Genomic DNA, 24,435 nt, shown 5'->3' with positions numbered 1-24,435 from the left:
CCTTGACCAAAGTAAGAAGGCCTGGAGGTACTATTTGACTTTTCAGTCTGTATCATGCATTGGTTTGATGTTTTTTTTAATTAAGAAAAGCATGGGGCAAAAATGGGTTATTTTACTATACTGGAAATTGTTTTAAATGCAAATAAGCATTTGCATTAGTTTTTATTCCCTTTATGCATTTGGAGGTATCTTTCCTAGGGTGGCTTTGTCCTGCAAAGGGCGACTATACCTCCCTTCCCTTCTGACACTGGGTTTCAGTCTGATGCAAAACTGGGGAGTCTGTGTTCATGCAGAACCCTCAGCCTTCCCAGAGTTAAGAGAGTAGATCTCAGGGGCACCTGGGTGGCTCAATTGATTAAGCGTCTGCCTTCGGCTCACGGCTCAAGTCAGGCTCAGGTCATGATCCCAGAGTCAGCGGGGAGCCTGCTTCTCCCTTTCGTGCTCCCCCCCCCCCCAAACTTATGCACATGTACGCTCTCTCTCTCTCTCTCTGTGTCAAATAAATCTTTTAAAAAAGAGAGAGTAGATTTCACCTTAGCCTGTCATCATTGAAGGGGTGTGCTTGTGTAGGAAGAAACAGAAGTTGAAAATTAGGGAATAAAGCTAGACAAAGAAAACCCTTTAATGCCTCATGTAACTAGCATCTTTGGGGAATGAGGTCCCAGGTATAAGCCATTTGGGAAATAGACAACATCCACTCTTGCCTGACTTGAACTCTTTTTTCGCGAAACTTAACCGCATCCAAATGTTGGTCACTCCTCTGGGGAATTTCCTCCTCCTCTTGCTTCTGTGACATGCGGTTCTGTGGTTTTTCTCCTCCTTGTTGCTGCTTTTCTACATCTCCTTCCTCCCACTCCCTAAGTGTAGCATCAGCAGAGTGATCTGATCACCCTTGTGTTTCGAAACTTAATTCTGGGAGAGTGCAGATGCTGGAGAAGCAGGAAGGGCAGGAGGAACTGTTTCCAGGAATGATGTCTTACTGAGAAGCAAGGCAATGATAGGGAGAAGAGGCAGGTGTAGAAAAAGCCCCAACACAGCGGAGCACAAGTCTCCAAGAGTGGTGGTTGCCTTTAGCAACGTGGGAACCTTTGAATGGACCGGGTTGGCTGCATCGCACACGGCTTGGCATGTGGTGGTGGCCGCACAGCCGGGTTGCAGTGGCTCCGAGGCGGTGGGAATGCAGGCTTGGGGCCAGGGACAGCAGGTGTCACCGAGGGTGCGCTTAGTTGGGCGATTTTCTTTACAAGTTACTGGGGATAAATGGAGGGTATAAATTGTTTTCTAATGCACTGTATTAAAACTGTTTGACATTTTTTTTAAAGGTTTTATTTATTTATTTGAGAGAGAGAGAGAGGGAACACAAGCAGGGAGAGTGCGAGTGGGAGAGGGAGAAGCAGGCTCCCTGTGGAGCAGGGAGCCCGATGCGGGGCTCTATCCCAGGACTCTGGGATCATGACCTGAGCCGAAAGCAGACGCTTCACGAATGAGCCACCCGGGTGCCGTTGAAATTAATTGTTGGCTTTAGTAGTCAGCATTTCAGGACTCTAGGCCAGAGCAGTATATTAAGCTGTCTTTAGAAAACATGGCATATGAAATTTAGATATAGAACTTCATCCTTTGATGAATCTATTCTCACTTGCTTAAGAATGAAGCTACTTGGGGCGCCTGGGTGGCTCAGTCATTGGGCGTCTGCCTTCGGCTCAGGTCATGATCCCAGGGTCCTGGGATGGAGCCCCACATCGGGCTCCCTGCTCCGCGGGAGGCCTGCTTCTCCCTCTCCCACTCCCACTCTCCTGCTTGTGTTCCCTCTCTCGCTGTGTCTCTCTGTCAAATAAATAAATAAAATCTTTAAAAAAAAAAAAAAGAATGAAGCTACTTACTCGTAAACTTGTCTTTTCTCCAGAACATCGTATGGTAACTCTAAGTGTACAAATTAGACTCTTTTGGCAAAATACAAGTGTCATTTTTCCCTTCTGATATTAAACTAACTTGGAAGCTCTTTTTAAACACCCCTCCAACTTGTCAGTTGATTTAAATTATAGGAGTTTTATATACCATAGAGTTTGGAATTTAGTGTTATGGTTATATCACCTATGATCTTATATAATAACAAATAAAATTTGTACATTCATGATCTACTTTTCTTGACTAACTCAGAAAGGCTGAGAGCCACACTTCCTGAGGGCTTTAAGAAATGTTTACAAGGCCTGCTTATGCATGACTAAGAAATTTCCTATTAGTCTGGCCAAAGTTAGTCTAGCGACAGCTGAATTCAAAAAAATTAATGTAGCTTTTATGCTTATAGGTCTCTAGTCTCGCCCAGGTGGGTCATCACAGCCTCGTATGAAACATGGCTGCTCCAATTTATCTTTCCTACTAAAGTTCAGAAAAATCCTTTGATTACTTCAGGGCAAAGTGTATATATAGATACCTGAGAAATCTGTAAATTTGTGGAAATACAGTCATCAGGCGGGCCCTGAAACCACACGGGCCTCTGCTGGCATCCGGCTTTGCGGTGTCGGTGCATGTGATCTCCGACACATGGCTTTACCTCCCTAAGCCTCAGCTTTGCCAGCTTTACTTGTATGTCTCTTATTTTTAGAAGCATTTTTCTTATTACAAGGTGACTATACATTTATTTAGCTTTGCCAGCTTTAAAGCGGGGGCAATAACAAAAACTATACATCCGATGCCTCGATTTGGGTCTGGCCTGTGTTAGGCCCTGAATAAAGTGTGTCTGTTATTGCGAGTTGTCATTTTGTTCTATGTCTGGCTGGTACGGTATTTTATTACAAAGACCCTGGAAATCAACTGGTTGACTTTCATCAACTTTTAAGAGAAAAAAAAATGTTCTCTAATCTACTAGCTTTTCCATGGCCCAAGATGAAGTTTGTCTCTTTACAGGCAGCCATTTGGCAGCTCTCCAGATGACTTGCTGTGTCCACATCCTGCAGCAGAATCTCCAAGTGATGAAGGAGCTCTCCTGGACCAGCTCTATCTGGCCTTGCGGAATTTCGATGGCCTCGAGGAGATTGACAGAGCTCTCGGAATACCCGAACTGGTCAGCCAGGTACGCACCGAGGGAGGCTGGTGGGGGCCCAGCACTCTCATGGGCACGAAATTGTCCATTTTCTTTTGCATACAGATGATCTGCGGTCTGCTTTTTAGAATACTTCTTTATCTCATAACAAGCTAGCTCTGTTTTCGTTCTTGCCCTCCTTGTTCCCCCCACATAAACTTTTGCTCAAGAATGGAAAACACTAAAAATGTGCTTTACGTATAATTTGGGTTACTGAGCTGAAAAGCAGAAAGTCTGGGCCAGCTCACCTAATGACGGGGAGGGACCCATGAGGAGCAGAGAACAGGGAAGTCAAGAACGGAGCATTGCTGCACCAATGGCCTAGAACCCTTTCATCTAAAAAACCAGTCAGCATCCATGATCATCCTATTAAATCTTTTTTTTTTTTTTAAGATTTTATTTATTTATTTGACAAAGAGAGGGAACACAAGCAGGGGGAGTGGGAGAGGGAGAAGCAGGCTTCCCGCGGAGCAGGGAGCCCGATGTGGGGCTTGATCCCAGGACCCTGGGATCATGACCTGAGCCAAAGGCAGACGCTTAATGACTGAGCCACCCAGGTGCCCCGATCATCCTATTAAATCTTTACATTTGTGGGCTGGTGATAGGAAGTATTGTGCTAAAAGAATACTTTGCACATAAGTTAGCAGAAGTCATTTTAGAAGTAGCTGCAGTTCATTAGTCATTTTTACCTTTGTGTGGGTTGATATTTAAACATAAATGGGAATATAAGGAAGTTAACCAGTCTTAATGTGCTTATTTAGCTCTCCTCCTTCTGATAATTAGTTGGTTAAAGTAATTCTCTGCTTTAAAGAGTACTTTACAGCAATAATAGAATAAACAACCTAACATAGTCTCATGCAATAACGTAGAATTTTCTGTATCTGGCTACCCAGCTAAATTTGTGGGAAGCAGACATCCTGGTTTACTTTGTAAAGAGTAACAACAGCCACACATTTAGAAAAAAACGATCACAGTCTTGGTACCGTCTTCCTCTTTTCTCAGCAACAACAAATCCTCTTTATTTCTTACTGTTGGAAAGGACCTTCCCATGTGCAGGCTAGTTCTCGGACATGTGGCGTGTCGGGAGGGTCTGTCAGAGGCCATGCAGAGTCATCGGGGGCTTGTCCGAAGCACAGGAACAGTACTGTCATCCTGCCCACAGTACAGCACACGTCGGGGGGGGGGGGGCGGGGGTGAATGAAGACTCGTCAATTCATATCGAGAGCAGCAGAATGGAAAGAAAGAGAAACGACTTGAGAAGGTTACATGATATAAGCTGAAGTAAATCGAGAAAGGAGCATGGAATTTAAAGTGTTTCCTGTGTGGCTGGTTGGCTCTGTTTCAGCGGTAGTTAGAAGTCAGCCTCTTCAGTATTGTTATCCTCGAGTTTTGTCCAAGTGACATTTAAAAATGTGGCTATTGGGACTGCTGAGCGACTTGTAGCATTGTTTTTATCAAAGCTAATGTCATCTCCTCATTAATATTTTTAGTCTCCTCTCTTTATTTGTTGTCTTCTCTTTTGTCTTATCACATCCATCATCAGTATAGTATCATCATATTAAACTGAATTATAGAAACATTCAGTGGAGTCGGGGGAAATGGAGAGTACAAATGGATTTATTTGTACACATCAGAGTTGTGTGTTTTCTTTAAAAATGGAAATTATTAGGGCACCTGGGTGGCTCAGTCGTTAAGCGTCTGCCTTCGGCTCAGGTCATGATCCCAGGGTCCTGGGATCAAGTCCCACATCGGGCTCCCTGCTCTGCGGGGAGCCTGCTGCTTCCCTCTCCCACTCCCCCTGCTTGTGTTCCCTCTCTCGCTATGTCTCTCTGTGTCAAATAAATAAATAAAATCTTTTAAAAAAATAAAAATAAAAATGGAAATTATTGGGGCACCTGGGTGGCTTAGTCGGTTAAGCATCTGCCTTCAGCTCAGGTCGGGATCCTGAGGTCCTGGGATCGAGTCCCACCTCCGGCTCCCTGCTCAGCATGAGTCTGCTTCTCCCTCTCCCGCTTCCCCTCTTATGTTCTCCCTCTCTCTCTCTGATAAATAGTAAATTTTTAAAAATCTTTAAAAATGGAAATTATTTAATTAAATTTCTTTTCTGTTAAAGATGGGCAAATATTTAAAGTTCGGAGATAGTTTTGTAGGTGTAGCCAGAGCAGTAATTCAATAATGAATGGTTTCCCCTGGGTAGGTTCCATCCACATCTTTAACACTACGCTGGAGAGGGCAGCGGGCCCAGTTCTCACAGGTGGGCCTCAGGGCCTCGCTGACAGTGAGCCCAGGATCCTGGGCGATGCCTGGGCTCTGCTCTGACCTGGATAGACTGGTCTGAGTGAGGCCTAGGACATGACTAAGCAAAAGAGCTTTTGCTATTGGGTCCTTCCCTCCTTATATCCAGAGGTTTGGAGCAATCATCCTAGAAATAGAAGGAGGAGAATTAGCCAGGTATGCCTTTATCTTAGACACAGACATTTAGAGGCCACCTGGGTCTGAGGTGCTCCCCCTTGCATTAGTTCTGGATTTTCTACATCTGCCTCATTCTGACCCAGTTAGATAAGGAAGCCTTAAGAAGTCAAGAACGACAAACACATTAAATGTGTCTAGTAGGTAATAAGACGGTGGCAAACTGTAGGAAATTCTGTCAGCCACAGAAAACAGTGATATAACGGCAGTGTATCCCCCTGGTGAAGAGCTCAGGTGCTGAATCACAAACTGGATTGGAACCCACTACTTAACTAGCCAGATGGGCCTGCTGCAACTTGCTTCACATCTCCAGGTCTCAGTTTTTGTTAGCTGCAAAATGGGAATAAAGGTTGGTAGGTACCTCAACACTGCTGATCGCAGCTAGGCACCAAGGTGATTGTCTAAGTAAAATGATTTTACAGGTATGAAAAATTAGCGAAAAAAGGTAACAATCCTAGGGGACATCCGCATTTTAAAGTCCGGGTCAGTCTCTGCTTGGCAGAGTGAGGAGGAGGAGTCCCGTAATCATGGCCTCGTTCTCCCCTCCCTTGGAAGAAGTGTTGCTGGGAGTCAGGCCCGACCCCGCTTCTCTCCTCACAGACGTGCGTGTGTTGAACAAAGATATTCTCTAGGAAGAAAAGTGGAGTCGAGCTAAGTTCCTTTGAGTAGTAAGTGTAAAAGGCTTCAAATACATGACAGTGAGAGAAAATCACCTTATATTTACTCTCTTGTTTTTAGTGGTTTTATTTGTTTGTGTGTTTGTTTGTCACCTGGGGGCTTTCTCTTCAGAGCCAAGCAGTAGATCCGGAACAGTTCTCAAGTCAGGACTCCAACATCATGCTGGAGCAGAAGGCCGCTGTTTTCCCGCAGCAGTATGCGTCCCAGGCACAGCTGGCCCAGGGTAGCTATCCTCCCATGCAAGACTCCAGCTTTCATAGCATGGGCCAGCGGCCTGGCTACGCCACGCTGCGCATGCAGCCCCGGCCAGGCCTCAGGCCCACGGGCCTGGTGCAGAACCAGCCGAATCAGCTGAGGCTCCAGCTGCAGCACCGCCTGCAGGCACAGCAGGTACGCTCTGCATGGGCGCCCGGGGAGGTGGTGGGCAGGGGCAGGTTGACGCGCTGGCACAACCGTCTGGCGTCCTTGGGGAGGGCTTGATGCGCGGGCGCCCGGGAAGGCGGTGGGCAGGGACAGGTTGACGCGCTGGCACAACCGTCTGGCGTCCTTGGGGAGGGCTTGATGCGCGGGCGCCCGGGGAGGCGGTGGGCAGGGGCAGGTTGACGCGCTGGCATAACCGTCTGGCGTCCTTGGGGAGGGCTTGATGCGCGGGCGCCCGGGGAGGTGGTGGGCAGGGGCAGGTTGACGCGCTGGCACAACCGTCTGGCGTCCTTGGGGAGGGCTTGATGCGCGGGCGCCCGGGGAGGTGGTGGGCAGGGGCAGGTTGACGCGCTGGCACAACCGTCTGGCGTCCCGTCCCTTCCAGGGCCATCCTACGTCCCCTGCTCTTTTCTGCCTTACTGATTGCCCTTGTGCCTCCTCTGCTGCACTCCAGCACAGGGTAGCTGTCCTTCTGTTGTCCAGCCCTATTATTTATTAACAGTGTAGCCTTGAGCTCTCCGAGCCTCCGTTTTCCTGTCTGTAAAATGGGGCTGTTGTGTGGTGTAGCGCAATGTGTATGTGAGTACAAGGACCTCACGTGGTTTCTCACCCAATGTGAGCGCACAGGACAACAGTAGCTCCTATCCTTAGGCCTGTCTTATGACAGAAATAGTCAGTCTTAGCTGAATGGTGGCAGAGCAGTGCTGCCTTATGAATACCTAGTTAGCTCCAGAAAATGTGTTCTCATTGAAACAAGCCTAGACAGATTTCTGTAAACAGTCCAAAATACCTTCTCTGTTAAAAGCAATGTAAAACCTTACTGATAATTAGCTTTCTAAGGGAATTCAGCTGTAAAGCACATGGTTTCAGTATCTAATGGCATTCAGAGGTTATGTTGGGGAGGGTGATTTCTCAAGAAAGGTGATTTAAAATATACTCTATTTAAGAAATGTATTGATTCTTCTGTGTGTATGCATTTAGAATCGCCAGCCACTTATGAATCAAATCAGCAATGTTTCAAATGTGAACTTGACTCTGAGGCCTGGAGTACCAACACAGGTAAGGAGCAGACCAGCCATCAGCTTTCACAGCATCTGTTGAATTTCTCTGTCATCCCTTCCTCCTTGAGATTCCGTGCAAAGTAACTCAGAAGGCCATACGACCGTGGATCTGTTAGGTCATTCAGATGTCCATCTAGCCTGTCACTTTTTTTTTTTTTTTTTTCAGATTTATTTATTTCAGAGAGAAAGCAAGCTAGCATTCACACTGAGGGGAGGAGCAGAGGGAGAGGGAGAGAGAAACTCAAGCAGACTCTGCACTGAGTGCAGAGCCCAACGCAGGGCTCGATCTCACGACCCTGAGATCGTGACCTGAGCTGAAACCAAGAGTCGGGTGCTTAACCAACTGTGCCACCCAGGCACCCCTAGCCTGTCACTTTTGTAGTTCCCTCCTAAACACTGCCATTTTCACTGCCAGCTACAGTCGATTCTCATTATTTACTTCTGTTGTGTTCTGTAAAGTTAATGCAAACACTGAATTAGTGAACTGGAGAAATCAAGGGTTTGGTTGCTACCAGCCTGTGGTGACAACATTGTCATCAGTCCATCAGTCCATATCCATGTTTCGTGTGTGTTTCGGTTTGAAGACACCTTGTGTAATATATATTGTTGATTTGTTACCTTGAACTCAGAGACTATAGTGCTATGACTCTTGCCTGAGTGAAACTCATCTAACATGTGTCTTCCCCATAAGGCACGTCACAGCCTCTTGCATTTAGGAACACAGGGCAGCACTTTAGCGCTACTCTTAGGAACCATTGTAAACAGCAAAATCACCAGGGAAGAGCACAGCAGAGTGAAAAGCATGGAACTGAATAGTCCACAAAAAGGGCACTTCTTTCCAGTATGAAGCTGAGACAAGAAGGCAGAGTGTTGCCTTGTTTCAGCCTCAGGTGGGAATGAACGCACCTTGGACATCTCAAATTCTTTGCCTCTCGGGGCGCCTGGGTGGCTCAGTCGTTAAGCGTCTGTCTTCGGTTCGGGTCATGATCCCGGGGTCCTGGGATCGAGCCCCGCGTCGGGCTCCCTGCTCAGCGGGCAGCCTGCCTCTCCCTCTCCCACTCCCCCTGCTTGTGTTCCTTCTCTCGCTGTGTCTCTCTCTGTCAAATAAATAAAATCTTTAAAAAAAAAAAAAATTTTTTTTTTTTTTTTTGCCTCTCTGCACCTGTCCATAAATAAGGGCATTGCTGTGAATATTGAGTTGGGGGTTACAAGCAAGTAGATAAGTTCACCGATATGGAATCCATGAATAATGAGGGTTGACTGTGTATTGCTAGGACCCCATAAACAGCCTTATGCCTCTTGCTGGCAGCAAGCATTGGCACCCCTTCCCTGCATCCATCCCTCCTTTCCTCCTCCTCGTTCTGCCCTGGCCTGTTCTGTATGTTCCTATCACCCCACACACACACACCCTCCCTGCTTTCTTCCTGCCTCTGTTCAGCCTTTTCCGATGGGCTTCAAGCCACATTTTGGCACCGATGATTTCGTTTCCCTTTAGACCTGAATGTCCCTTGCATGAGACTCCAGATTGCCATCTTTAAGGTTTATATGACATTCGTCTTACAGATAGGACTGGTATTGTGAGGTCCTTTAGTTAACCGTGCCTCTCACAGTGAGTTTCAAGTTAATTGAACTAACACTGAACTTACCCATGTAAGTCATTGCAAGGTTTCAGAAAAATCTTCATCTCTTAGAATTTAGAAGCTCACATCCTCACCCACCAATTGCTCAACTCTAAAATGTTCTTTCCCTGTAATTTTATTTTCCAAATGATTTTGTCCTGTTTCTAATATACAGTTTGTTTTTCAATCTGTGTCTTCCCCCAATGTTTCCCTCTGTGTATTCCCTACCTCACCCCCATTTTAGGCACCTATTAATGCACAGATGCTGGCCCAAAGACAGAGGGAAATCCTGAACCAGCATCTTCGGCAGAGACAAATGCATCAGCAACAGCAAGTTCAGCAGCGAACATTGATGATGAGAGGACAAGGGTTGAATATGACCTCGAGCATGGTGGCTCCTGGTAGCTTACCAGCAACTCTGAGCAACCCCCGGATGCCCCAGGCAAATGCACAACAGTTTCCGTTTCCTCCGAACTACGGTACTGGGCTTCCATCCCCACCACCTTTCACCAGTCCTTTCTCCCCAGTGTCCCCCGGTCTTGGGTCTCAGCTCCTCTCTCACAGCTCTTTGCATGGCTCCCAGATGAGTCTGGCTAACCAGGGAGTGATAGGTAACCTGGGAGGACAGCTGGGGCCTATCGGGAGTCCCCAGGTCCAGCACAGTACCTTCCAGTCTCTCAGCTCAGGTACCACCTTTTCTCTGAGTTGCAGGTCTTACTTTAAGAGTGACCGAAGTAAGTGTGCGTGTGTGCAGTCCATCAGTTGTGTGTGTGAGTGTGTATGAATACACGTGTTTCTGTCAACATCTGTACACACAGGTGCATATGTGTGTACTTATATTTGAAAACCTCTGAGTCTGACTCAAACAAATCAATAGATATATACAAAATGTTGAAAGACCTATATAAATGCAAGTATTCGACATTCTATAATTTTTGAAAAAAAGATGATACCAAATCTTTAATGAATAGGTAATTCCTGAGAAGTGTTATCTAGAAACGCCAGTGGAAGGCCTCTTGGTTTTCTTCATATTGATTTGTTATTTAATGTCAGTCTTAAGAGACAGACATGTAATGTCGTAAACATTAATATTTGTGTGCATGTCATGTTCAATTAATGGTTGAATTACTGATAAAAGTAAGTGCTTATGTTGTTAATATTCTAAATGACTTTACCTATCTTTTGCCAGAGTTATCTATAAATATCAAGTCTGTGTGGTGCTTTGACATTTATGTCTCCGATTTCTTAAAACAGATACTGTGCAGCTTTTTCTATGTGATCATAAACCTTTCTTTCACAGCTAATCTAAGTATCCATTAAATCTGCACATTGCACACATCTAGGCAGAAACGCGCTTCCCTTACTGTCCTTCTTGAAATTTCCTGAGTTGCTGCCTTTGTTTCGAAGCTCCTTTTCTCTATGTCCTTTTTGATGACTTCGAAAAGTCTTCTGAAAGTTCCTTCTTTTAGCGTAAATGCCATTTGCTTCTAAACTGAACAAGAAGCTTACATTGAATTTTTTTCTGATTCTTGCTCATCTTAGATAGCACTGAAGTGCCATAGAGCCCTTTATAGAGATGAAACAAGCTAATCGTGATGCAGTTTTTAAAAATGCATTGATTTCATCACAGAATGACTTGATTCAATAAAAAATTATTCAAATGTGTTAACTTTTTATATATAGCTGAACTTTAATCTGATTTAAAGTTTAAACAATCCAATTGTAGTGGTATATAAAAATTTAAAGACTATTTCAGGTAAAAGAGAAATATATCTGTTTGACTCATTCTTGATTTGAAGAGAGATAAGGGGAAGGAACACTGTTTTCTCTATCTCTAGTCATGGTGGTTAACATGGTTCTTAGGCACCCTTGTGACTACTGTAGAGAAGCGAAATATGGAAATGTTTTGCTTCGTGCATCTTATCCCAGTTTGGAATCTGTTTAAGGTGTATATAATTAACCAGCACATGATCAGGTATTTGAAAGTAATTTTCTATGTGTATGTAATTTGAATGTTCTCTTTTTTTCTTCCTAGTCTCTACCATAAAACTAACAATCTCCTTTGGATTTCTGTTTTATTTTTTAAGGAATAAGTCAGCAACCTGATCCAGGCTTTACTGGGGCGACAACGCCCCAGAGCCCTCTGATGTCGCCCAGAATGGCACATACCCAGAGCCCCATGATGCAGCAGTCTCAGGCTAATCCAGCCTACCAGGCTTCCTCTGACATGAATGGGTGGGCGCAGGGGAATATGGGTGGAAACAGGTATGCCGTGTTTCTGTGTCGTTTTGATATAAATGATCACCAGGGAATCTTTCTATAGACCACCTATCTCTTTTCAGTATTTTTCCTTTTTTTTAACTAAGTAAGCTCTACGTCCAACAGGGGCTTAAACTCACAACCCTGAGATCAAGAGTCACATGTTCTACCAACTAAGCCAGCCAGGTGCCCATGTTTTCTGTTTTTTTCTTAACTTTTTTGCTCAAGCAAGCAATGTCAAACTACTAATTAAGGAAGTTTTCCTAGGGCAGAAGTTATCAGAATTTACAAAAGCTTAGCATATCTTTTCCGTAGGAATAAAAGGAACTCCCATCAGAAGCTACCACCACCAATTTAAGCTAGAAACTGCTCTGGAAGGCAGTGCCCTAGAAGCCATCCTTTATCAGTACATGTAATAAAAACAAACAAATGAAAAGCTGTGGGTGCAGACATGGAAGTGGAAAATACATCTCTAGACCTTCCCGGTGACCTTAGGAAAAGGAGAGGAGCGTGGTCACCCCTGTAGCTTCATTGAGCACTTCCCCTACCATTTCTGACTTCACCCCTGCTGGCTGCCTCACCCTGAGTTCTTTCAGCCTAGACTTATTCATTATGAAGTAAATGAAGTAAATGCCTGAGAAGCAAGTGTCAGAACTGCCTGCCTATTTGCCCTACAACTCTTGACGTTTTCATCTTTTCCTTATGTTCTAGCATGTTTTCACAACAGTCCCCACCACACTTTGGGCAACAAGCAAACACCAGCATGTACAATAACAATATGAACATCAATGTATCCATGGCGACCAACACAGGTGGGATGAGCAACATGAACCAGATGACAGGACAGATCAGCATGACCTCAGTGACCTCCGTGCCTACGTCAGGGCTGTCCTCCATGGGTCCTGAGCAGGTGAGCACCCTGAGAAGCAGCCCATTGTCTTCTGATCATAACTTTTTGTCTATTTCTGCGTTCAGTGTATCTTTCCATGTACTTAACATTTACCATCAACTCCCACATTTATTTTGATGAGTGTTTTCTCACCTTACTTTCACCTGTGTTAGTGCAATTAACAGATATACTTGTTAATGATGAAATAAACATGAAAGGATTCTTGACTACTCAAGGATCTTTTAAAATACTTCTTAACTTTGTCACTTAAATGATTTCTTACTTGAGGAACTTAGCAATATCTAAAGTGACTCTCTAAAAATGGAATGGTGAATGTACTTCTTAAATAGCTTTATTTTGGATTTATAGTTTAAGAACCGATTTTCTTCTAAATGAAAAACCAGATGAATCGCAAAGGCCAGACTTACTGCCTGCCATCCAATTAGCTTTATTCCCCACCCCACCCCCCGCCCTGTCCCCATCCATTCAGTTTTAAATGATACTTCACTTGTGCAGGGAGACTGACACCGATCATCCAAAAACTATTCAAATTATCATCTTGGGGGTGTGAGTGCCATGGTTTTCTGGTCAATATTTTTTAAAGAATTCTGCTTAAGACTGTAATTCTGACTAAGACTGTGATGATTCTACTATCCCTAAGAGCATACCAGCTTCACTTGGTGGCAAAGAGACTGAATGCATTGATATCTCGGGTAGCCAGCCTGGGATTGAAAATCTGTGGTAACTGATCCACAGGTAAAGATATCAGTTAATAATTTTTAAATTGTATTTCCAGAAGACCTTATTTCTAAAGGGCACAAAATGCTTGGCATTCTACTACCTCAGTAGTACATGCAAAGTAGAGATGTGGCAAAGACCCTGAGTCTTATTTCATGTATGGAGAAATCGAGGCATAGGAAGTTTAAATGACTTAATAAGTCACTGACAGAACTGTACATTTCAGTTAGATCATATTTGTGAGAATGGTAAGAGATTCAGAGTTTGATTAGGTCTATTTAAGCTAATGTTGGCAGACCACAATTTGTGTGAAAAATTTTACTAAATTTTACAGCGCCTCAGTGTTTTGTTCTATAAGAAGATGTTAATAAAAATGCAGAGTAGTGCATGAGAAAATTTAAAGCCCTTTGCCATTTAAGAAAGCTCTGTGTGTGTAATAATTTGCACTTCTTGTAGTTGAATTAATGCTTATTTGGGTAAATTAAACAGACATAATTAAAGATAGACTTTTGTCTTTCCAATGGAGAAAATATAGTGTTGATTTTGAATTTTGTACAAAAAGGAACCAGTAGTGGTTCCTGATTTTCTTCCTAGGGAAACTGTATAAAGCAAGGGCCGCTGAGATGGTCTAGTCTAGCATGGGTCCTACGCAGCCTACCTGGAAGTAAATCAGTGCATTTTTAATAATCCAGATCATGTCTGCATAGAAACTTGTGCATAGATTTAAACCTTTTGAATATCAGAATTAATTTGGAAGCCCAAAAAATACAACTGTAGCGTTTCTTTTTTTTTTAAAGATTTTATTTATTTATTTGAGAGAGAGAATGAGAGAGAGAGCACATGAGAGCGGGGAGGGTCAGAGGGAGAAGCAGACTCCCTGCCGAGCAGGGAGCCCGATGCGGGACTCGATCCCGGGACTCCAGGATCATGACCTGAGCCGAAGGCAGTCGCCCAACCAACTGAGCCACCCAGGCGCCCTGTAGCGTTTCTTTGGACAAAATCAGTCCTATACAGTATTAGTATTACCTTTACTTCATAATTTGTAAAAGAATTGTATGACTGCTAATGAATAGTTCATTTGGTTGTAGAAGATTTCCAAAATTCAGCACTGTTGGGTAGTCAGACCTGCTCTTCCTAATCAATAACTTGCCTGAGTAACAAAGATATTAGGAGCTTCTCAGATGACTTTAAAGTCCCACATATGAGTCATTGGTCTCATTGGAACCAGCCAAAAAGGTGAACATGTTAAGGCATGAAAATGTTTCTAGTATTATCTCTGTCAAATTTCCACACAGAATGCAAATTTTAATTTGGAAGGCAGCTTAGTCTAAATACTTATTTTCTTGTTCCTCCACACTCCCCCCAAAATCTATACGTGGGAGAGTGGATACAGGGATGGAGCCGTTTTTATATAGTCATCTTTCCCCATAATTCTATTCCTAAAAACCAAGAAGAGGAGGAAGATTGATGGTTGGTTCTTACTCCCTAGTACACTTTTGGACGTCCCACTGAATATAGCCATTGTACCATCTTGTGCCCTCAGGTTAATGATCCTGCTCTGAGGGGAGGCAACCTTTTCCCAAACCAGCTGCCTGGAATGGATATGATTAAGCAGGAGGGAGACGCATCACGGGTAAGAAACAGCAAAGAAATACGTGAATAGGGTAGTATAGGGTAGTAAAGGGAACGTGGATATTTTATAGACCAAAATTGACAGATACATTGTCAGCCAGTAGATTGAAGATAGTTGTAACGCTTGCAGTTTTTTAAAAATATCTTGTAATTTTATCTGCCATACAGTGGTTTTCTGTGAATAATTATTTCTTTAAGCTCATTTTAATTGAGCTAATGGTGGTGTGTGAATTAAGAACACTAATTTTGCTCTGAAATGATATTATTATAGCAAAGCAAAAAAAGTAGCAATGAATCAGTCACGTTAGGGCAAACTTTGATTTATTTTTACTTTTTCTGAATCATAATGTTAGATTTTCAGGAGGATAGAGAGGAGCTAACTTACAGTTGTTCTCTATCCCTTAATTAAGTGTATGTTTATTCTTTTTAAGAGTTTTTTCTATATTTCATTTTGTTTAGGCAACAGTCATGTATATTATTTGCCTATTATCTTCAACACTTGTTCTAAGGAGAGTGATATTACCATGTTCAATCGGATCTTGAAAAAAAATAATCGGTACTTAGAACCCAACTGAACTGTGTGCCTAGTAGCAGATCTGTTAACAGGAAGGCTCTGTGAGCAGTTTAGCACATAGATAAATGGGCCTGTGGGTCCCTCTTAATGGTAAGGGATATAATCCTTAGCAGTAGATAACTTTTTTTTAAGTTAAAAATTCTCTCTCAGTGGAGAAAATGTAGGATCGATGTTCAGTTTCCTGCCAAAAAGTGGATCTTGGATGGTTTTGTTAATACCTAAGTTTAAAAAGTAATAGATCCAGGGGCACCTGGGTGGCTCAGTTGGTTAAGCGTCTGCCTTCGGCGCAGGTCATGATCTCAGGGTCGTGGGATTGAGCCCCGTGTCAGGCTCTGTGCTTGGCGTGGAGCCTGCCTTGCTTGAGATTCTCTCTTCTCCTTCTGCCCCCTCTTCTCTCTCTCTTGCTCACTCGCTCTCTAATTAAAAAAAAAAAAAATTTTTAAAAACGTAATAGATCTAGGGATGCCTGGTTGGCTCAGTAGGTAGAGCATCCGACTCTTGATCTCTGGGTCATGAGTTCAAGCCCCATATGGGGTGTAGAGATTACTTTTTTTAAGTAATCTAGATTTGAAAACACAGTGTGTGAATTTTCTGTGTGGTTTTTCTTGTTTAAAGAACCACAGTCGGGCACCTGGGTGGCCCAATTGGTTAAGCGTCTGCCTTCAGCTCAGGTCATGATCCCAGGGTCCTGGGATCGAGCCCTGCATCAGGCTCCCTGCTCAGCAGGGAGTCTGCTTCTCCCTCTCCCTCTGCCCATTCACCCGCTCATGCGTGCTCTCTCTCTCTCTCTCAAATAAATAAATATTTAAAAAAAAAAAAAACACAGTCATCATGGCAGAGAGGCCCATGGGTGGAAGTCCTATAGATGTTTTCTGTAAGTACCCAGATGCACAGCTCATCTAAATGGTTAATGTTGCTATAGTGAGTCATACAGAAAGTAGAATATATTTCATATTGACCATGTGTTTAGACTCTAAATGTGCCATTTATTGAAGTTTGAAGCCCCTTAGGAGGCTGGTGTCTTCTTGCTGCCAGTCCTGCCTCCCCCACCCCACCCCCACCCCACTGCACCTCTACAGAGAGTGGCCACATAACTCAGTGATGGCTTGTGTGCAGAAAGTAGAAGCTTAAAACCTGGGATGGTGCTTCCCAGGGGAGCAATGACATTAGTGGTAATTAGGCTTCTACTAAAGGATAGCCCATTTTAACCCAGAAGTGCCAGGGAGCTTAACCTCTGGGCACATCAGAGCTCTGTGGGAGAAAGCAAGCATTTGGGGGCCAGGATCACATTTCCCTCCCTGAACCCTCCACCTTCAGTGTGACTATGTGCCAACCTATGCCAGTGGCCCCACAGAGCAGGCACCCATAATCTTTTTTTTTTTTTTTTAAGATTTTATTTATTTATTTGTCAGAGAGAGAACACAAGCAGGGGGAGCGGCAGGCAGAGCAGGCAGGGGGAGAAGCAGGCTCCCTGCTGAGCAAGGAGCCCAATGTGGGACTCGATCCCAGGACCCCAGGATCATGACCTGAGCCAAAGGCAGACGCTTAACCAACTGAACCACCCAGGCATCCCCGTAATCTTTTTTAGTTCTAGAAACAACCAACAGGTTGAGCATTTACCACAATCATGATTATCTGCTCAGGGCTTTATTTAGACTAGACCACTTAAAGCACATCACAACCGTACAGTAGAACTACTGTTTTGAGGGTTTAATGACTTACCCAAGGTCCCAAAACACCAGGAAGGGAACCCAGGCACGCTGACCCCCAAGTGTGTGTTACCAGCCCCTGCACTCTACCACTTACTTCCCCGAAGGGGACACGGAGCTCCCATGATATCTTTCTAAAGGTTTTATGCAAGTAACATTGGAGAAGGCCCCCAAAAAACAAATTGGTCGCTATTCCTTTCTCTCATTTTATAGATCCTGAAGGGAAAAGAAATATTCCCACATCCTGTAGGACAGGCAGACAGTAAAGATTCAGCTCCATATTGAGAAGAGTCCTCAGCTTCAGGCACTGGGATCTCAGGAGGGAAAATCCTCTGACGTCAGGAAAGGGAATGTACCATTTGGTCTCTAGCATACAGGGACCATGCCGGGCCCATCAGATATTTAGGCGTTCCCAACACTTAGAGATGAGGAGACTGAATCTCAGAGGATTAGGGAATTTGCTCAAGCCCACACACCTAGTGTGTGGGGGCATCTATCCTAGAGGGGAGGGGGGCCTGGCACAGTGGAGAGGTAAAGGTGTAGGCAAGGTGGGCCAGGACAACCAGGGTATTGATTCATGCACATCTAGGCACCCATGGGTGCCCACTAAAACTAAAATGGAAAGATTAGCACCACAAAAAGCAACTTCCAGTAAATACAGGATGTTCTCTCCATCACAAGTGCCTCTCGGGACCCGCGGCGAGAATGCTGTGCCTGCTGTCATCTAGCCCAGGCCGTTCGCGCCCCTCCCACTTTCTCTGTTTTTCCCAGTCCCCCTCCTGAATCTTGCTTTCCCATCTGTACTTTGTTCATGCCGAATGTTAAGGCCAGAGAACAGTCTGTCAGACACTCTCGGTTCCTCCGGAGACTAATACGTACAGTAGATCCCTTCTAATCCATGAGTAAGAAGTGGCAGTGACTCTGTACTTGTCACCGTACTGCTGATGTGCACACGGGGGAGCCGGTCGTCTGCGGCCTCTTGTGTCTCTAACCGGCTCTGCTACTGTTGTGAATCACGGAACTGTTTTCAGAATTTTTATTGGTAACCTCGTTCTATTTGTTGAGCTGGGAACCACTGTGATTCATTGTTAATTGAATCTGTGTTCCACTTATCTTGAAATGGAGATTAAAATTATACCTTGCTTAAAGCAGAGCTAGAATATACAACTGTGGATTTACCAAAACACCATTTAGAGAAGGGCAGTTACTTTATATCACCAAAGATTCTTCCTTTTACAAGGACTTACACTATGCCTCTATATTTTACATGTACTTCAACTTATCAAAATTGAGTTTCTTGGTCTGCTGCATGGCTCTTGTATAAAGTATAGCTGTAATGACTTGTACTTGCTCGTGTTACGGAAATCCATCGCTAACTAGGACCAGCTCTAAGGTGGTGGTGGTAATGATAGTGACGAGGACATTGACCGAGCTCTTTCCGTGTTGTGAGAAGTACTTAAACACTTCATGTACATCATTTTGTTTAATCCTCACGACAGCCCTAGGAAGTATTAGGGACAGAAAGATTAAGTGACTCTCCGCCCCCTAAAGTGACACAGCCAGATGTCAAGCCAAGCAGCGTTCCTCTAGAGATGCATGTCCTGCTCCACGTTCTCTTTCACTAACACTGATCCTTTTTTTTTTTTTTTAAGATTTTATTTATTTATTTGACAGAGAGACACAGCGAGAGAGGGAACACAAGCAGGGGGAGTGGGAGAGGGAGAAGCAGGCCTCCTGCAGAGCAGGGAGCCCAATGCGGGCTCGATCCCAGGACCCTGGGACCATGACCTGAGCCGAAGGCAGACGCTTAACGACTGAGCCACCCAGGCGCCCCTCACTAACACTGATCCTGCCTGAGAGCTGCTTGTTGGTGTCCATTCGTGTTAGAGAATACTGCCGCCTTCAAGTGGCTAAGGATAGGAATACTTCTCAATTTGTTTTTCCAGACTAACTGGAAAATGGAAGGATTTTTTTCCTGTTTCAGTCAGAGCCATGGAGTATTTCTATATAAAATCATATAAGTGACACAAATTAGCTTTATATTATAGATGAAGGACATTCACTGTTCTTCTCTCCGAGGAGCTGTAGCCAGAGCAATCCTCGTGTGCTGACGTGTTGAGCTCGGGAGAGCCTCGCAGCGGGCCGCGGGCGTAGCCCACCTGTGACCGCGACACTTCAGGATCTGGGGCAGTTCGCCCAGATCTCTCGTTCGAAGGGACTAAGTGAAACTTCCTTTCTGATCTGACTTAAACTAGATAATCTCTAGTGGCCTTGATGTGCTGTGTCTAAATATCTAAATCCCAGAAGCAGTTGTTACTCGTTCCCACAGCAACCGGTACTTCCTCTCGCGTAACTCGGACCCTGCTGTTATTTCATTGTCTACCTGGCCCACTCAGTGTTTTGATAGCAGTGACCAGAAATATACTGTTACGGTGATATCCCCAGCACCTGGCACAGAGTAGATACTCAATATTTGCTACATGGATAAAATATCTTGGGGGGAAACATAGTCAGTAGCCAAAGAAAAGCACTGACACAGACTTGCACCAACCAAGCAAACACCTGCACGTGAGTCTTGCTCACTCCGCCCTCCGTGTTCACTCCCTCAAACTGTCAGTTCATAGCAGCCAGAAACTAGCACGAATGCCCCTGGAGCCAAAACCCTGCTTATTCAGCTTGCTGAAGCCAGGGAGACATCCCGTGGAACCTGGGGAGTCTCTCCACAAGGGAGAGTCAAGACGGACATTTCGTTGAAAGTGGCTTTGTACTCAATGATTTTGAGGAAGGGGTAAGGAAGTGGTGGCCACCTCTGAACGATGTTGTCAAAAAGCAAGGGCAGCTCAGCCTCAAGGTATCTTAGTAATCTCATTTGAGGAGGTGGGAGAGGTTGAACTGGTCTGGGAGGTCACTGGGAAGAGAGCTGCAGTCGTTCCGAAGGAGGGATCGGTAATCCACGCAGTCCCTTGGTTTTCAAAGTGCTATGTAGGGTCTGCCGGCCTTTGGAAATAACGTGTCCAGTCAGGACCAGTGGCTTCTGCCTGTCCGCATCAAAATCCAGTGTCGTTCAGCCAGACGCGGCCTTCGGGAATTGGCCACGTATTCTGATGATTTCGTGATGAGCATTAGGACAGTGTTACAGCAAATTCAGAGGTACTTCACGATTTTCTCTCTGTTTTCCTGCAGAAATACTGCTGACACTGAAGGTAGCTGGTTGCTTCTCTCTTCAGCTGACTGGGCTCACTTGCTCAAAACACTTACCAGCCTGGAGAGCTGTGTCTATTTGTTCTGACCCAGTCGACCTGCCAGCCAGTTCTGCCAGAGCCCGGTCAGCAGATGGGCCTGGGCCCCGGCTCCCACGGTGGGCTCCGCTTGGCTGTTGCAGGAGGGAGCTGCCTCTTCGCTTGACAGTCGGAAGCTCGCGTCCAGACAGTTGCTCAGTCTGTTCACTGCATTCACCTTAGTGCAACTTAGATCTCTCCTGCAAAGTAAATGTTGACAGGCAAATTTCATACCCATGTCGGATTGAATGTATTTAAATGTATGTATTTAAGGAAAACAACCATGCTCTTGTTCTGTTCCTGTTTGGTTCCAGACACTGGTTTCTTGCTTTGTTTTCCCTGGCTAATCAGTCTAGTGCAAAAGATTAAGATTTCATCTCGGGGAAAGAACAGAATTAAGGAAAAAAAAAAAGTCAAACTAAAGGTGTTCTAAGCTAAAGCCTGTATTTGGGATAAAAGCAGAGCAGACACCATGGACAGCGCTGTATGAACAGAGACCCAAGAAGTGAAGACCAATAAAGTCAGAGTTGTACCTTTGTAGAAGCTCTAGAGACCATGTTGGAAAGAGTTTCCAGTTACCGAACAGATGAAAAGGAGCCTGTGAAGGGCTGTTAATATTAACAAGTGCTTTTTCCTTTTTTTTTTTCTTTGTCAAAATCAAACTAGTTCACCCAAATTGTGAATCAAGAAGAAATATTGTTCATTTTCAAACTAAGTTCCCTTTAGATTGCTCAGACAGCTTTGACTCGTACCTCTTCTTCCCCATGTGATCCTGACTCTCCCCCGCCCTTGGCCTTCCCCACTTCTCCCCCACATTCATTCATCTTGTTAAAAAAAATTTTTAAAAAGCAACAGAAACCAGGTAAGCCCTTTATTTCCTTAAATGTTTTGCCAGCCACTTACCAATTGCTAACTATTAAATTTCAGAAAAATGCATTTACTGGCAAGGAGAGGAGCCAAGTCAGGACTTGATACCAATCAAACTAAGGATACCTGCTTTGGAAGCATGTTTATTCTGTTCCCCAGCAACACTGGCCTACAAAAACGGGCAAAAATAACAGTGTGTTTAAAATTGACAGCAGATATCACAACAGATTTAACCTCCGCCATGTGTTTTTTATTTTGTTTTTTAGCAGTGCTGACTAAGCCGAAGTTTTGTAAGGTACATAAAATCCAATTTATATGTAAACAAGCAATAATTTAAGTTGAGAACTTAAGTGTTTTAATTGTATAATTTTTGTGAGGTATACATATTGTGGAATTGACTCAAAAATGAGGTACTTCAGTATTAAATTAGATATCTTCATAGCAATGTCTCCTAAAGGTGTTTTGTAAAGGATATCAATGCCTTGATTAGACCTAATTTGTAGACTTAAGACTTTTTATTTTCTAAACCTTGTGATTCTGCTCATAAATCATTTATCTAATCTATATGATATGCAGCTGCTGTAGGAACCAATTCTTGATTTTTATATGTTTATATTCTTTCTTAATGAACCTTAGAAAGACTACATGTTACTAAGCAGGCCACTTTTATGGTTGTTTTTCTGGCCCACTCTGGTAGGGGAATAATCTTTTATTAATTGGCGTCCGTTTCAGACAACCGCAATACCGAGAAACTGATGGCCTTTTTTGAGCTATTTCCCCCCCAAGCCCCTAATACACATACTTTCTTACCTAAATTTCAGAATGATGTCTTTTTGATGTCTAAAAAGCAAAGCATTTTATATCTCATTAGCCAGGCTTTTTAGGAACAGAGAGGTTTTTCCTTGAAATTTGATTGTTTATTTGTGGCAGGGTGGAAAATGTACCAACTACCCCTATTTCTATTTCTCTCTCTCTCTCTATATGGGCAAATTAGGGCGTATAGAAAGAGATGTAGCCCAAAGATAAATGGTTAAGTAGACAGTCTGAAAGTGTTGCTCCATACTAAAGAAATTTTCTGGAAATTTGCATTTCGATACCTTGTTCCACTTGAGAGGGGTCTCACTACAGGGAGGTGGCCAAGGAACAGCACTTCTCGGCGGCCACCAGTTCACGTTGTCCCCTCGAGAGGCTCTACTCGTCTCCACCAAACCACTGGGTTGCCCAGTTGAGATGGAAAACAATGAGCAGATGTTGGCCCGGAACTCCATGACCTCATCGGTGTGATGAGGCTCACGTGACACAGTTTACTGTGACCGGCTTTAAGTTGATTTTTAGAAATATGTGAATCGGAATGACTTCAACTTCACACAGCACAAAGGAGAAATGGAGTTTAAACTGGCTTTGTTTTGTTTTTAAGTCCCTTTTCACTAGAACACTGTCCAAAAATCTGTGTATCTTGTATCGTTTACCCATCTGCCCACTGTGTCTTAATGTCAATCCCAATTCAGACAAATCTGCAAACCTGTGATACTGGTAATTTAGAATAATTCATGATCATTACTGTTTTGAAGGAAAAGAGATGGTAAATTCTCTTATGGCTCAGACCAGGTAGTGGATTTTGCTTTACATCTAATTAAGAGAAGAAAAGTCAGTGAAGGAATCCTCTGATCATATTGATCACTATAGAAGCAAAAGCCAAATCAATCCCCTTCATTATCAGTATTTCTCATGCTGTAAACAATAAATTTGTTAGACTGAGTACTTGGTTTTGTTTAATAGAACAAAATAATCAGTGTTTTACTTATATTACTAAATGTGAAAAACACATAATGTGAAAAGTATACATACATTAACTTGGTTGTAAAACTCATTTAAGTGTTCATGTAATGTGCTAAGTTTAAAAAGTGAAGTGAGCTGTTTTGCTACAATGAATTCGTTCGACTCAAAGACTAAAAATGCCCCTCCCACGTGTATCTCTTAAGGCCTGTAATAACTGAAAGCAATGTTTTTGCAGTTTATATAATGCAATTTTTAATCTGTGTTTAAAAATGGAGTTCATATGGGCTTAACACATGAAATGGGTGGCACAGATCCACTTGCAGAACCCAAAGATACACAATCAATTTTGAAATGCAACTTAAGCCATTAATTGTTGGTGTGAATTTAAAATTTTCTAGTATTTGTATGGTAGTATGCTGCCTAAGAGCAAAGCATTCTCTGCACAAAGGAAAATTACTGTAGTGGCTTCGATTTTAATTAGAATTTTCTCCCTGGTGTTTCTTTATAGACTAAAACAAAATCTTTTAAGTTTCTTACTACAGGTAAAAGCTATGTGCAAGAACCTCAAAATGCTAAAATCTAGCATAATGCCTTAGATCTGTTTTTAAGTCTTGTATATTCCTACATAGCTGTCCAATGTATTATATTTGTATAGTGAATTGTGTACAATTTTTGAATAAGTGCATCATCACTTAACCTTTATGTTGTTGAATAGTGATGATGATACATTTCTTCAAACATTTAACTGTCATTTTTGTTCCTTTGTCATTTGTGGGTTTTATTTGTACAGTTCCTCATGAAGTTGCATCTGAGATGTGTGTATATGAAAAGATTATACAAGGGTAAAATTAAGCAATATATTAACTATGGTTCTTCAGGAGAAAGCTTACAGTGTTTCAGGTTGTGATTTATTTTCAAAATGGAGTTGACTCTGAACATCACTTTGTTCACCTGCATTGATGTTTGTATTTCTAGTGTGAGCAGTTTATGCAAAGGTAGATATATTCAGAGAAATTTTAAATACATTTATGCAAGTTAATATTGCTTTGCTGATGCTATTTGCTTATTTGATGTTAAATAATGCTATTGTAAATAAAGAATTCTGTTGTTATTGCATCATTTAATAAATTTTAATGCCTTCGGGTTTTACATGGCTTGGGAGATTTTAATGTGTTTATATTGTATCTTCATTCATAACTGCATTTAAGTTTAAAATACCCACCCTGTAATTTAATCATCTCTCACAGTCAGACAGTAGTTGACACTATTCCTGGCACCCTAACATTTGATTCCCCTGCTGACCCATTTTACAGATTTTCAATTTGAAGCCGAGAGCTTATGTCTTAAGATTGTCTAGCAACTTAATGGCAAATACAGGCTGAGT

The 24,435-nt window shown here is 43.2% G+C and overlaps 1 protein-coding gene across 10 annotated transcripts in view; it reads left to right on the top strand.

Moving 5' to 3' along the window:
• NCOA2 (nuclear receptor coactivator 2) overlaps positions 1–24,205 on the top strand; it is a 284,594-nt gene extending 260,389 nt beyond the window's left edge. For 9 of the 10 annotated variants that reach the window (XM_032421672.1, XM_032421663.1, XM_032421666.1 and 6 more), the window contains 8 exons: positions 2,905–3,070; positions 6,338–6,616; positions 7,628–7,705; positions 9,571–9,805; positions 11,414–11,591; positions 12,297–12,495; positions 14,756–14,845; positions 20,311–24,205. In XM_032421672.1, coding sequence (XP_032277563.1) covers positions 2,905–3,070; positions 6,338–6,616; positions 7,628–7,705; positions 9,571–9,805; positions 11,414–11,591; positions 12,297–12,495; positions 14,756–14,845; positions 20,311–20,322 — 1,237 coding nt within the window. In that variant the 3' untranslated portion in view covers positions 20,323–24,205. The remainder of the gene's footprint in view (positions 1–2,904; positions 3,071–6,337; positions 6,617–7,627; positions 7,706–9,570; positions 9,806–11,413; positions 11,592–12,296; positions 12,496–14,755; positions 14,846–20,310) is intronic. The other variant, XM_032421670.1, reaches the window with a different exon arrangement.
• Positions 24,206–24,435: the final 230 nt, after the last annotated feature.

The sequence above is a fragment of the Phoca vitulina genome, unplaced genomic scaffold (assembly GCF_004348235.1).
Source record: "Phoca vitulina isolate PV1807 unplaced genomic scaffold, GSC_HSeal_1.0 scaffold25, whole genome shotgun sequence".
In the NCBI taxonomy this organism is placed as follows: domain Eukaryota; kingdom Metazoa; phylum Chordata; class Mammalia; order Carnivora; family Phocidae; genus Phoca; species Phoca vitulina.
The sequence above is the reverse complement of the archived record's forward strand: the minus strand, read 5'-3'. Positions and strand labels throughout refer to the sequence as shown.